Here is a 14,834-nt window from a genome sequence, read left to right on the forward strand (position 1 = left end):
TAGTTGGCTTTTTCGTTGCGGAGCTTTCGAATGCTTTCGAACACTCCTTCACTTTATTCGTGATCACTTCAGACGCCATTCTCGAGATTGAGGATTAAAATTATTTTTAACAACATACGATTTTTTGTTTGCGAAAGACTTATGTATACTTCGGACACTAGATATATTGAGATGAATAGATACGTCTCATGAAGTTGAATATCCTTGACTGATAACAGTTTGACTCCTGTTACTACACCCTGAAATGGTTTACTGGACTGGTAATTTTGCAAATAGCGGGAATGGACTGTCGAATACTGAAACTCGAATAGAGTTGGACAGTGCCATCAACTTAATGTTTTTACCCCGCTGAAATCATTTAGGTCGCATACATCAAATAAATTTAATTTGTTTTTGGTTTAATTTTAATAATAAAACATTTAAATGAACAACTATGAATCTGGAAGGTTACTAGAGGTTTATATCTAGGAAATTTAGTAACCTTACTATGTCTTGCGTTGATTTGATTGAATAGGTTTACTAACAACACCAATACATATTATTATGTGTATTGAGATATCTTAGTTATACTAAGTAGGTATGGAAATAATTAGCCACATTATTAGAAACATTTTTTTAATCTACCTTTTTTGTGGCTCGAAGATATTTCTTCATTATAATAGTGAGATAAGCATTTATCTCACGTGTCGTGTGAGACGGTTAAGTCAGCGAAGTCACACACTCACATGTGATTATGTTTTTACTTGGCTGTATCATGTCACATTACCTAATTACACAGTTTTTGCTCTCATGAAACAGCATTATCATGAGATAAAGTTGTAGATAACAGGTTTTTAAGATGTAGACCGTGCAAGTTGCATTAGTTGTTTTTATTTATATGTTTAGATTTTTTATGGCTTAGATGGGTGGACGAGTTTACAGCCCACCTGGTGTTAAGTGGTTACTGGAGCCCATAGACATCTACAACGTAAATGCGCCACCCACCTTGAGATATAAGTTCTAAGGTCTCAGTATAGTTACAACGGCTGCCCCACCCTTCAAACCGAAACGCATTACTGCTTCACGGCAGAAATAGGCAGGGTGGTGGTACCTACCCGCGCGAACTCACAAGAGGTCCTACCACCAGTAATAGGATGGAAGGTGTAGCTCATAATTTCTTGGTGTTACCGAAGGCTATAGATATCACAACGAACGAAAATACCGCCATAAACATTAAGACGTTTAATTTTCTGGGCTTCAAAACCGGAGCACACAGCTTGGGTTAGAAATAAACAGGTTGGAGCCTATCCTTGACTAATTAAGCAATGTTATAAATTTTGAGGGTTTCATTTTTTTTATTTTTTTTTATTGATTATTGAAGGTGCATACAACACCTTGTATGTACCTTGTACGAGCATACGGTCCACCTGATGGTGATTGGTTACCGTCGCCCATGGACTTCAGCAATGCCAGGGGCAGAGCCAAGCCGCTGCCTACCGTCATTTCATTAGACAACGTTGTACCTTCATCGTAAACGCCTTTTGTGAACACTTACTGATTTATTAATAAAATTGGCATCGGCCTAAAGGATATGAGCTTCGTCACAATCGCCTCACTCGACCTGAGTACTTCAGACGTCTAACCCGAAGCTACGAAGACTTTTTTGTTAACTTCATAATTGCAAGCATCAATGTAACTTTGCATATTATATTCTTTTAAGTATTGTATGTTAAAAGCTCCTTGATTATGTCAGCTTGGCTATCAAAGAAGTAATGAAAGATGAACGCGCAATCGAGAGCATATTTATTTCATCCAAGCAGGGAACGGTCTGCCGGCTAAGATATCTTTGGCTCGATGATGCAAAATCTTGTAGTATTTGGAAATTAATACGGGGCATGCACATAGAGAAGAAGTTTTTGGAACGAAGTTCCTTATGGGACGATGCGGAGGGGTACCCTAACCGGGAAAAAACGTCCGTAACGTAAGATTTTTATTATTTATTTATAGTCTTAGGATGATGGCTATACAGTGTCTACTGTATAGTTTACGTGATGACGGTTATTATTATTATTCATATAAATAGCTGTTTCTTTGTATATTATTATTATTCTATATTTTTTATAAATCATTCTGAATAAAATAAAATTTGATAACTTTGTAAAGTAGTTTATTTTTATTTTTATCAATTTAAAATATCATAATAAAAATGTATACCCGAATAATTATTTTCTTTATACCTCAAATAGAACTTAAAATTAATATTTTTATAACAAGGAACTTCGTTCCTATCCGTTGTCCGACGACACCACACATCTTTTTTTTTATCCACCATAGTAACAATTTAATCTACTTTTAAGGTACATGTTGATATCATACTAGCAAAATAAGCCTTCATGAGATGAGCGTTTATTACGCTTTAGCAACATTGTAACACAACATAAGACGGTTACAAATTACTTTGAAGTTAAACAACAGATTTTGATTTACGAAAGAAACGCGTTATGTCACAGAGTGTAATATGTAGAAGCGAATTAATTCAATTATATATTTTTTTTTTATTTTCTATTGCTTAGATGGATGGACGAGCTCACAGCCCACCTGGTGTTAAGTGGTTACTGGAGCCCATAGGCATCTACAACGTAAATGCGCCACCCACCTCGAGATATAAGTTCTAAGGTCTCAGTATAGTTACAACGGCTACCCCACCCTTCGAACCGAAACGCATTACTGCTTCACGGCCGAAATAGGCGGAGTGGTGGTACCTACCCGTGCGGACTCTCAAGAGGTCCTACCACCAGTGATTACGCAAATTATAATTTTGCAGGTTTGATTTTTATTACACGGTGTTATTCCTTCACCGTGGAAGTCAATCGTGAACATTTGTTGAGTACCTACGTATTTCATTAGAAATATTGGTACCCGCCTGTGGGATTCGAACACCGATGCATCGCTACATACGAATGCACCAGACGTCTTATCATTTAGGCCACGGCGACTTCAATCGTTATTTGACGAATTTAATGCAGAAATGTTTATTTACCGTAAATGGCAATTTTCAATGGCAAGTATATTTAGTAAGTAAACAGTAGCCGAAATAAGGTCGCATTTTTATTTAAATTAACATCGCTCATTTGAAAACACTTACTTCATTATTTTTTAATTTGAATTTATTAGGTAATGTTTGTTAATCAAAAATAAGTAAACGACCTCTAAAATTACTTTACATTAGACTGTCAACGGGTTAATGCCATGCGTAACAGATATGCGTTCCACGTTAATTAATTTAACATTAGATAACGTAGCGTAAGCTGAATTTACTTTGAAATGGTCTGTTGATGATTGCTGTGTTTAACCCACTATACTGTGTAGATAAAAAAAAAATATTTTTCCGTCTGTATCGACAAAAACGTCTCAAGATACCATTCACGTCATACGGATCCTCCCGAACCATTAATGGTGCTTTTAGGTACCTCAAGCACAGGTCACCGTCCTCGCCGAACCCGTCGCTTGCAACGAAGAGCTCGGCGAAATTAACCCATACACACAGCCCATTCAATTTCTCGCCGGATCTTCTCAGTGGGTCGCGTTTCCGATCCGGTGGCAGAAACTGCGAAGCACTGCTCTTACTAGGGTCAGTGTTAGCAACTCTCCGGTTTGGGTCCGTGAGCTCACCTACACGTCAAGGAGAAGCTGAAATAGCCTCTCAAAGCTATCAGCATAGGTATGAAACCAACAAAAAAAGGAACACCAAAAAAGCAAGCAGCATTTGTTTAAATACTTAGACGTCCATTTCGCAAATTAATGTTTAGTCAAATTAAAATTCAAGAGAAACAGCTTGAGTCCATTGTTACATAACACCATCCTTCAGACGGACGTTTTGTCATTAACCAGACAAAGGGGTTGTGACGTTTCGTTAACAACCTCTTTTTGTTAATTAATCATTTCGTTTATTGCGATGAAAGTGTATAAGCCTGTTATGGATTGCGGAGTGTGAGGATTATTGCCGTTTTGAATGGAAGCGAGACTGTTTCCAAATTCATTATCGTACCGACATTTAAATGATGGGTGATTTACATGGATTCAGTCACAGGCAAAGGTCATAGATGCAACCAAATAGCTTTTTTTCTCTAACTAATCGTTAGTAGCCTAAGGGGCTATTCCAAATTCGGTAGGTGAGCTCACGGGCTCATTAAATCAATAAATAGGGTAATTAGATAAAGCATTTTCCTCAACGTCTCCACACGCAATGCAACAATAAAATGGATTACGAATGTGTGTAGGTAAATCAAGAACCATACATCTATACTAATATTATAAAGAGGAAAGATTTGTTTGTTTGTTTGTTTCGAATAGGCTCCGAAACTACTGGACCGATTTGCAAAATTCTTTTTCCATTAGAAGCCGACATTGTCCCTGATGAACATAGGCTACTTTTTTTATTTATTTTTTAATTTTTTTTTTGGTTTCGTGTGTGTTTTAATGTTTCCGAAGCGAAGCGAGGGCGGGTCGCTAGTAAACGATAATTACGAGCCATTGCAATGTTTACAGTTGCGCTTATGCGTTGAAAAGGCGAAAGCACGAACTCATTTCGCTCTCACTAGCGAAATAGTTCATAACTGTAAATTTTGGAAGATATGACGGAGCATTTAAAAACACGAACTGTGTTCGATAGAGTTTTTATTAAATTATGTCACGTTTTTGGTAGCTTACGTTTATTTTTATATGTGATTTCTAGGATTTACTAGTATTATAAGTATGTTAGAGGTTAATCCCTGGTTTGGTAGATTACTGTTTAGATATACATATATGTATAAGACATGTTGGGCTGTGATGTTTCATAAGTAATTTATATGTATGAGAAATCTTGAGAGCGGTATTTCAGTTTCGCTCAGTTTCAGTTTGACTTTAGTCAGAATCAATCAGTTACATTGATTTCACATACCCGATCCGGTAGACCGAATGGTAAACAATCGACGTCGCCCTAAGCACGTCATTTCGGATCCTCCCGATCCATTAACGGTGCTTTTAGGTACCTCGAGCACCGGTCACCGTCCTCGCCGAACCTTTCGCTTGCGACGAAGGGCTCGACGGGTAAATTAACCGATAGACACAGCCCACATCTTCTCCGGATCTTCTCAGTGGATCGCGATCCCGATCCGGTGGTAGATTTTGCGAAGCACTGCTCTTGCTAGGTCTAGTGTTAGCAACACTCCCGGTTTGAGCCTCGTGAGCTCAGCTACACGTTAAGGCGATGTTGAAATGACCTCTCAAGGCTATCAGCATGGGTAGGAAATTACAAACAGATTTCACGAAACACAAAATTCTAGAAAAGTAATCGAATTAGTACGTTTTTTGTAACTTTATTGGCAATGTAAAGGATTTTCATTGGATAATTCGTTGTACTCTGAAGGCTGCTGTTTCGTGTCCAGATCTTCTTGGAACCGTACGTAATTTTTGAACTGGCACTGGAGTTAACATTTATTAGATGTGTAAAAATGAGTTCTTAATTGAAATAAATTTAATTTTACAAATGCATGAGCGACTTTTATTCGAAATCATTCGCTAATTCCAAAGTCCTAAGTATCCAATTCGATTGTGATTTTGATCGTGACGATTATTGAAATTCTCGACGGTTTTCCGATTCCACTCGCCATTTCGAGCGTGACTCGGAATTTCATTTTGTTGTAGATTCATTTGAGTTTTGACAAGAGATTTTAATTCATAATCGTTTTAATCTAAACGATTCGTGGACGTAACGATGTAGATTAGTTACTGTAGACGAGAAATTTGAAGTCGTCGTGGCCTAAAGGATAAGACGTCCGGTGCTTTCGTGTTGAAGCGATGCACCGGTGTTCGAATCTCAGGCGGGTGGTACCAAATTTTCTAATGAAATACGTACTCAACAAATGTTCACGATTGACTTCCACGGTGAAGGAATAACATCCACCACTCCGCCTATTTCGGCCGTGAAGCAGTAATGCGTTTCGGTTTGAAGGGTGGGGCAGCCGTTGTAACTATACTGAGACCTTAGAACTTGTATCTCAAGGTGGGTATCGCGTCTACGTTGTAGATGTCTATGGGCTCCAGTAACGACTTAACACCAGGTGGGCTGTGAGCTCGTTCACCCATCTAAGCAATAAAAAAAAAATTAATACGAATGTAGAGACAAACGTTATCATAATGAAATTCGTCTCCAATTCGTTTGGAGAATAGCAGTAATAGCATCATCGTATACCCGTGTGTGAATTGTTTTGAATATTTATAAGAAGAACATTACAATAGATATTTGATCTTTTTCTATTTGTGTTCTAGTAATTTCTCTAAAGCTTTTCATAGCGACACACTTGTCTCTTGTGTTATAATCGCTTCAGTCTTAGATTCCAATTTCCTTTCCACGGATATCAAGCTTGGCTCTTCAAAAAGTAAAAGTAAACATATATTATTAAATTTAAATGAAAACAAAAGTAATTTCTCTTTTTTTTGCTAACAGAGCGAGGACTTAATCGCAGCGAGTTATTTGACGTCGTTTGAGATCTAAAACGAACTCAAAGCGTCAAGTTGTTTAATAATCACAACGATCATATCTATAATTCAAAAGAAAAGAAACATCGAAAAATAAAACCCGTACCGAATGAAGAATAAAATATGTAAATAGGGAGGAGAAAAAAAAAGAGAGTGGGAACAAATCAAACACGGTCATCGGGCCGCAATTTAGAATTTCCCGTTTGTGGATACCAGAGACTGATAAACGTACTTATTTATGCTTATACTTACCTGCCTATTCCTGCCGTGAAGCAGTAATGCGTTTCGGTTTGAAATGCGGGGCAACCGTTGTAACTATACTGAGACCTTAGAACTCATATCTCAAGGTGGGTGGCGCATTTACGTTGCAGATGTCTATGGGCTCCAGTAACCCCTTAACACCAGGTGGGTTGTGAGCTCGTCCACTCTTTTAAGCAATAAAAACAAAAAGCAATCAAACCTGTTCATCACACGAATGTTTGCCCGACGTGGAAATCGAACCCACGACCCTCGGCTCGATAATCAAAGCCGCTAACCGCTGCACCACCGAGTCAGTCAATTTATAATGCATTCAAGTCAGTTGCGGGGACGGACGGAATCAAATTAATCTCGGATTCACATCGGCAGTGTTCTCACGGATCTCATCTGCCCGACGTTCACCGCATCTCACATACGTCAACGGGCAAAAGTTCGAACGCGGAAGTTGCGAAAGTCGTATATAAATTTCAGACCGAAACCAGTTTTCGGTCCGAAACATATCATTTTGTTTACGTAACGCTTGGCTATCATCCGACGCGATTTTTTTTTTGTGAACCAAAGAATATTATAATATAGCGTAATAGTAGTAGTAATAGTAATGGTAGTAGTAGTAGTAGTAGTAGTAGTAGTAGCGTAGTAATAAGCGTCATTTCGCTTATAGCACGACATTTATGTTTGTAATTAAAAGTCCGTTTTATGTGGTCTTAGTATCAACAATTCAATGTTTATAATTGAACATCAATTAAGTTTACGGTAGGCAGTGGCGTGACTCTACCTCTGGCATTGCTGACATCTATGAGCGCCGGTAACCACTCACCATCAGGTGGGCCGTATGCTCGACTTTACGACATTCAAATTGCTGAAGAAGTCTTATGTTATGATATTTTTTCCTAATTTTAAACTTTCCTTAAAATTTCGCTTCAACCAAATATCCTAATCACCCCTCGATATGGTATACACAATTCTGATTGAAACTAGATAGACAAACAAGGCTTGTAAATATTATTCTCGACCGAAAGCAACGATACGATGCTATGCGAAATGAAACCACTTTACGAAATAAAATTTTAAGATATTAATGCTAAAAGGGAAAACGCGAATGTTTACGCAACATTAATGTGAAGAGCTTCAATGGTCGTTATTATGCAACGAATATTTAGTGAGGCTCTCTTATTTTCTATATCTGGTGTTGCAAGCTGCATTATGCAATCCGGGGTCACGCTGTCCCTCTGTTGCGTAATATCGTCCACATGAGAGAAAACACGACTTTCTACCTGTACACCTGCTGCCTTGAATTAATGAAAGGGATTCGTTAAAAATATTTCGGTTTTTGTTTTGTGCTTCGATGTTTTATCAAAGCCCTTATTACGCTCTCGTGTTGCCTTGTTGTAAGGGTGGTTTGTAATAATAATAGATTTGTTTTAGGTTTATCTTTTTTTATGCAAAAATAAAAATTTATGATACAACTATAATTATAGTACATTAAAATTACTATTTACATAAATACATTTAGGCACCGTAATTTTTTCTCTACTTATACTAGTATTGTCGCCGACTAAGCTGGTATCACAAGGTGGCGCTCGGAGTGAGTTCAGCGCGTCGTTTAGTAAGGGCCGGAGTGACCGGGGGGTCCGTAGGAGGTGCTGACTCCCGAACCTCCATGGCCACCGGAGATACCACCGCCGATGCTGCCACCGTGTCCACCTCCGATGCTGCCGCCAGAGATACCACCGCCGAGGCTGCCACCAGAGATACCACCGCCGATGCTTCCGCCAGAGATGCCACCGCCGAGGCTACCGCCGCCGATAGAGCCACCGCCGATTCCACCACCGATACCACCGAGGCCGCCGCCGATACCACCGCCAATAGCACCACCTCCGATAGAGCCACCTTCCTTCTGGGTCTTGTACTTGATGAAGTAAACTTCGGGTTTGGAGGGCTGGGTGGGAGCAGCAGTGGGGATGGTGATGTCGGGCTGTTCGTCGGGTTTCTTGACCAACACGTAGACAAGGGTCTTCTCTTCGTTTTGGGCTTGAGCGGGGATGATGGGTGCGACCGGTGCGGGAGGAGCTGGGGCCTTAATGAAGATGATTTTGTAGTGCTTCTGGGGGATGGCACCACCGCTGATTACTTGTGGGCGCTGTTCTTCAGGTTCTGGGGGGGGAACGTGGACGTAGATGTGCTTCTGGACGATGGGAGCGCCTCCGAAGCCGCCGCCGAATCCACCGCCGATAGCACCACCAGAGAATCCACCACCGATAGCACCACCGGATGAGAAGCTACCACCAGATGAGGAGAATCCACCGGAGGAGAATCCACCGCCGAGACCGCCGCCGAGGCCGCCGCCGAGGCCGCCACCGAGACCACCGCCGAAGCTGCTGGAGCTCAGACCGCCAGAGGAGAATCCTCCGTGTCCGCCACCAATGCCGCCTCCGATGCCACCGATGCCGCCGCCGATGCCACCGCCGTGTCCTCCTAGGCCGCCGCCTCCCGGCGCATTGTAAGTGTATCCCGCCTCGGGTCTGGCCGAGCCGAGTGCCGCAACGGCAGCTAATACCTACGGCAGAAACAAATCCTTAAAGAACACCGTTAAAAGCGGCGTTCGACTGTATTCATCGTTGTGGACGACGAATACGGCCGAGCGCCATTAGCACTTTGTACATTTCACAAGGAAGCACACGAGCGCGGTCACAGGAGCGCGGGTCGCACAGGTCACAATTCACTTTCACTGCACACGATTACCTACCAAGAATGCTTTCATGTTGTCTCACGGAGGTGTCGTGGTTGTGTGATGCTCTGTACCGGCGGTCGGTCGTTTATATACTAGTGGATCGTGGTCGCCTCTCTCCCTGGCTCTTCCTAAGATTCGGCCTTCGGGCCATGCGAGAATTATGATTTTAATGACACTCGTCCGATTCTTCTCCGGTGAAAACAATGTGGTTCTCGGACGGTCGCCGATCACTTTCACACTCGCCTAATAATATTAATGTGTCAATTATTTATTTATTTATGTACACACAAAAAAGAAGACATAGTACAGAGTAAATAGGAAAATTATGTACAAAGGCACTGCTTATTTCTTTAAGAAATCTCTTCCAGCAGACCAGCGAGAGGATTATGAGAATAATAATTAAAAGTGATGAGCGTGTGTAGAACAGCTAAAATAATAAAATATACAACATGAGAATTATAGTAATGCACATACACATAGCAAATATTGTTAAACTTGAATACAAAATTGTTGTTCTGTACCGTTATACAGAATTTGTATTTATTTATTAAGAAAGCCAAAAGCAAACACATTATTATGTATGTGTATAAAATGTACCTAAAATACAATTTCTATTACAGCAATCAAATCAGCGCCGTATACCGCAAGTGGCTTACAAAACTACAACATAGGAATATTTTTAATAGCCGCTGTCGAATTTCGATCATCATTAATATTACTCTTTAAGATTTAGATTCATGTTCTGTATTACATTTTCTTATTTGTCTTTTCATTGATTTATGTAACGAATCGATTTCTTGTCTTATTAATTAGTTAACATAATAATTAATGTGTTATTAAGAACACCAAAATTTGTAATTAGCTCCTAAAAAAAACAGAGGAGAAAAATATATTCAACTTATTTGTCTCTGCCTATTCATGCACAGAATTTAATTTCTGTAAATTATGTTTATAACGTAAAATAAGATCTTATGACATTTGTATATCAATAGTCATAATTAAAACTAATTTTACGGTTTAATTTTGCGTCATTATTTGTAATCATTAAATTATATCCGTCGTTTAAAATTATTTACAGTTTTCGCGGCTACGTCTTCGAAAGTCGGGAATAATAACATGATATTAAAAAAAGCGTAGAAAATACTAAAGTGTAAATAGTATTTAATGTTTTTGTAATAAGTTCTTACACAACGTTAAGGTTATTACAAAAAAAAAAAAAAATAATAATAAGAAAGCATTTATGTATCTAACTATATTTTATTTTTCTATTATAGAATGTGTCTTGTCTTTCGAAAAGTGGTTTTTGCTGGCCATTGACACCGGATATTCCAGGGCGAAAAACTATACACCGAGACGTAATCAGAAGAATAGGGTAAATTTTTTCACATCGTCAAAGGCGTCAAACTAATTAATTTCCGCTAATTAAGCTTAGTGTTAATAATCTACGCTAATTAAAGTTAGTGTTATTATACTACGCATGCCTAACTATTTAGTTCTATGTAGAAATTCAGAAAGTCCAATAGCTTTTGATTTCGTCACATGTCTTAATTGAGCACCAATAAAAATCTATTACGTGGATCCTCGTAATGTTTAAAGTGTAACCTCTGACCGGATTTATTAAATAAATAAACGATAAATGAAGTAATGTATGTATTAGAAGATTTTTTATGTCATCAAGAACAATGGGTGTTTAATCTATACTAATATATAAGTCGACAGTGGTTTTTACGGATGTTCCGTTATAACTACTGAACCATGCATCCGATTGACTTGAAACTTGGTATCCATGTAGAAAATACATATACTTAATGGATAGGCTAATATTTATATGAGTGTTGGACTCCCTAATAATAATGACAATAAATAATAATGTTAATATTAAATGCCCAGCGAAGTGGCGAGTACGGTTAGTAATTTGTAAAGATAACGCATTATTGTTATTGAACACAATTTTTGAAGGTTTCCGTTGATCGAAGTAGAATGTGCAGAGGCGACTGATAAATAAATAATTGCATTTTTAATTTTTAGAAATTTTCTTATTCCTCAATTAGATATGAAACGGAATGCAAATATTGGAAGGAACAGGGATTCCTAATAGGCTATTGTACCTTATTTATTCCAGAAATGTCAAAGGATAAATTGGGCTTGTAATATTATGTATCTATAATATCTTGTAGTATGTATAATTATTTTGAATAAGCGCAATAAAATCATATCCATATGTATTTATTAAAGAATTTAAAACGATTAAAGCGAACGAGTTCAAGGCTTTAATGTAAATTTTTAATTAACTATGGAGTTTTAATGGAGTTTACATATTTATTTGATACTTTATTTATTTATTGTGAACTCGCAGATGTAGTTTTATTGCCTATTTCTGCCGCGAAACAATACAGCTTTCTGGGTTGAGCAACACTGCGGCTGATTCGGTCATGGCATTGATCTAGCCTCTCAAGGTGTGAGGTGTGTTGAGGTTATTATATGTATTCAAGTTATAACAAAACTATGAATGGTAGAGGTAAGGAGCCCACCACCCTATATAAGGGACAAGTTGAAAAATTGTCCATCTATAAACAAAAAATTATTGCTGGAAAACTCACTGGAAATTTTTGGACTGGAATTTATTTACTGTTGGTAGGACCTCTTGTGAGTCCGCACGGTTAGGTACCACCACCCTGCCTATTTCTGCCGTGAAGCAGTAATCTAAAACATCAATTAAGCAGTAATCTAATATATCAATTAAATTCGTAAGCTTTAAAGCATTTTCTCACTGGTAAAAGCGGTAGCAGTATAATTCTATCCTCCATGAAAGAAACCTATATTATCGTAAGACTTACATACATATGTTACGCCCGTAGAAAAAAGAAAAGCATTAAATTCGTAAGCTTTAAAGCATTTTCACACTAATAAAAGCGTTAGCAGTGACGAACTTTAAAATAAATCGAGACATTCGATAATTATTTTAATTAATCGAGGATGATTACGAAGCTAAAGCAAAGCCTAATTGGGTCACCGGTCGGAGGCTGCACGTAACAAGCCGCACATATTATCTTAAACCAGTTTTAAATCGCGACTCAGCTCACAATACTAAATTAAGTAACAGCTTTTTTCAGAGTATTCTACTTTATGACAGATGGGCTCGACGAATAATTTTGTAGATACGGGAGCGGAAACCGTCGTGTTAATATTACTAAAAAATAAGTAATAGTTTAAAAAAAACTAACAAAATACGCTTTTATAGAAAATCCACCTAAAAAATAGAAAATAAATTTTAATAAATTTGAATTAAAAATAGTGTAAGAAAAAATGATTTTATTGTAAAAAAGCGTGGGGAGTAATATATTTAAAAATATTGAAGGTAAAAAGTTAGCTTGTGTTCACAAGTAATTTTGATTGACAACGCATAAGCTGACGTTTCGGTTTCGCTCGGTTGTCAGCGTAATTGCTCGTACATCAGCATGGTTTACAATAGTACCTATCTGTAATGTAACAATTATTAGACTGTGTTTACTATCTTTAATGAAATAAAATAAAAACATTTCTCAATTTACGCCCATTTTGCTGTAACGACAGTTAGTTAACTCTTAAAACAATTGTTTCATTTATTGTTTTCTTTAATAACTTATCTAAATGATTGAGATTTGTTTTTTGTTTTCAATTAAATATTTGTTGAGAATCATAACGATGTAGCTATTACGTAAGTTAAGATGTAAAACGCTCACTATCCGCTTTCTTTTTAGAATATTATTTGGGCAAACAGGAAAAGTTACAAAAGATCTAACAAAAAAAATATAAGAATTTCTAAACCGCATTATGTTTATAAAACCGTGTGCTTTAAGAACCATTTGATCACAAGTGAAATGATCTGTTCGGATGCTATAATTATTATTTATTTCTCTAGCGTACGAACGAGCGACTTATACTGACATCACCGTTGACATAAGTTAAAGCTGTCTCAATCAATTGCTGAATTCCTGTCAGTCTCCACCTCTTCTTCTTCAACCTGTGTAGTGTTGACCCTGTGGCGTTTAAGAATGCACCTTTTTATGATGCGTAAGCCGGAATGCACGAGAGGTGGAAAAAAAGAAGATAGCCTGTCTGTCTTTACCGCCGAAAATACATAGGACGAAAAAAATAATGTGTATAACTTAGAAGTCTTAGAACTGTGTAAGCGGCTGCAACAATAAAACTCCTATTGTTTCAACTGTGGTGTTAATAACGAGTGATCCAAAAACACGATTTTCCTGCGATATAAAGAAGGGACTCTATACGGACTCCCTCAACCCAATACTGAGTAGGTATACAGTCCATTCTTTTTAGTCTCTTGTCTTTCGCATTCAGTCCACCAGTCCAATCCACCAATCGACCAGTTATTTCGACCAGTCTTCACCACTTCAACACTAATTCTAGTGATGGGATATATCGTGAGCCAGCAAGAGTCGATACTATCACGTATATTTTTCAATTTGAAGGCCGGTATATGCGTTAAACTATACAATTGAGATCTATTCTTCATGTGAAGGCAGATGACGAAAATAACATGGCAACGAACATAGGTTCCGGTAACATATTAACAAACAACTCCTCTGTATTTATAAGTCTGACTAGGAAAAAAAAAAGAAATTATAATTTCGATCTCATGTGTTTTCTTACTTGTACTCCTTCTTGTCAATGTTTTGTATACGTCTCACAATAATAAACACGAATAACAAGATACTGCGGGTTTGTACCGTGCATGTTTAGAACAAGTATTCGTCTGTGTCGCTTAAAACAATGGGCTGTATCTCTCTCTATGTAAGATTGGTGATGTCCACTAACCATGTATTTGAATAGTCAAATCATTGTTAGCATTCATATTAAGCAAATCCATGACATGCACAATATTATCGTGTTTACGAAGCACGTATTTGCTTTGAAAATTTAATGTGACATTATATTCACTTTAGAGTCAATTTGGTGAATTACATAAATAAACAAGTGAATGTTCAAACTTATTTTGAGAAGGAAAGTAGTTAATTTAATATCTAATCCTTTCATATGCCGATCTGTAATATCGTATGAAAGGATTAGGTCGCGCGCCGATCAATTGTGCAAAAAACATTCAGAAAGATCACTCCAAAGAACAACTACAAATCACATAAATAACAGAACAGCCCGTACCTCATGTCGGATCTGGGTTCACTATGTGATGTCAATGGACTTGAATTTAAAATTAAAACATCACACTTTATGAAGAGACTTCATTTAGGGTACTAGTTTAGACTACGCTTCGCGTGGGCGGAGACCCATCAGGGAAATTAAAGGTAGAGTAAGTTGTTTGTCACAGCTCAAACTATTTCTAAGC

General features: G+C 37.8%; 2 protein-coding genes across 3 annotated transcripts in view; both read right to left on the reverse strand.

Moving 5' to 3' along the window:
* The window catches only part of LOC149502456 (uncharacterized), a 210,857-nt gene that overhangs the window by 40,117 nt on the left and 155,906 nt on the right, over positions 1–14,834 (reverse strand). The window lies entirely within an intron of this gene.
* TwdlT (TweedleT) lies at positions 8,175–9,661 on the reverse strand. The gene is made up of 2 exons (XM_089729445.1): positions 9,506–9,661; positions 8,175–9,316 (listed from the first exon to the last, which is right to left on the reverse strand). The coding sequence occupies exons 1-2, from the start codon at positions 9,518–9,520 to the stop codon at positions 8,363–8,365; spliced, it is 969 nt and encodes a 322-aa protein (XP_089585571.1). The 5' UTR covers positions 9,521–9,661; the 3' UTR covers positions 8,175–8,362.

This window comes from Bombyx mandarina, chromosome 08 (genome assembly GCF_030267445.1).
Source record: "Bombyx mandarina strain Sakado chromosome 08, ASM3026744v2".
Taxonomy (NCBI): domain Eukaryota; kingdom Metazoa; phylum Arthropoda; class Insecta; order Lepidoptera; family Bombycidae; genus Bombyx; species Bombyx mandarina.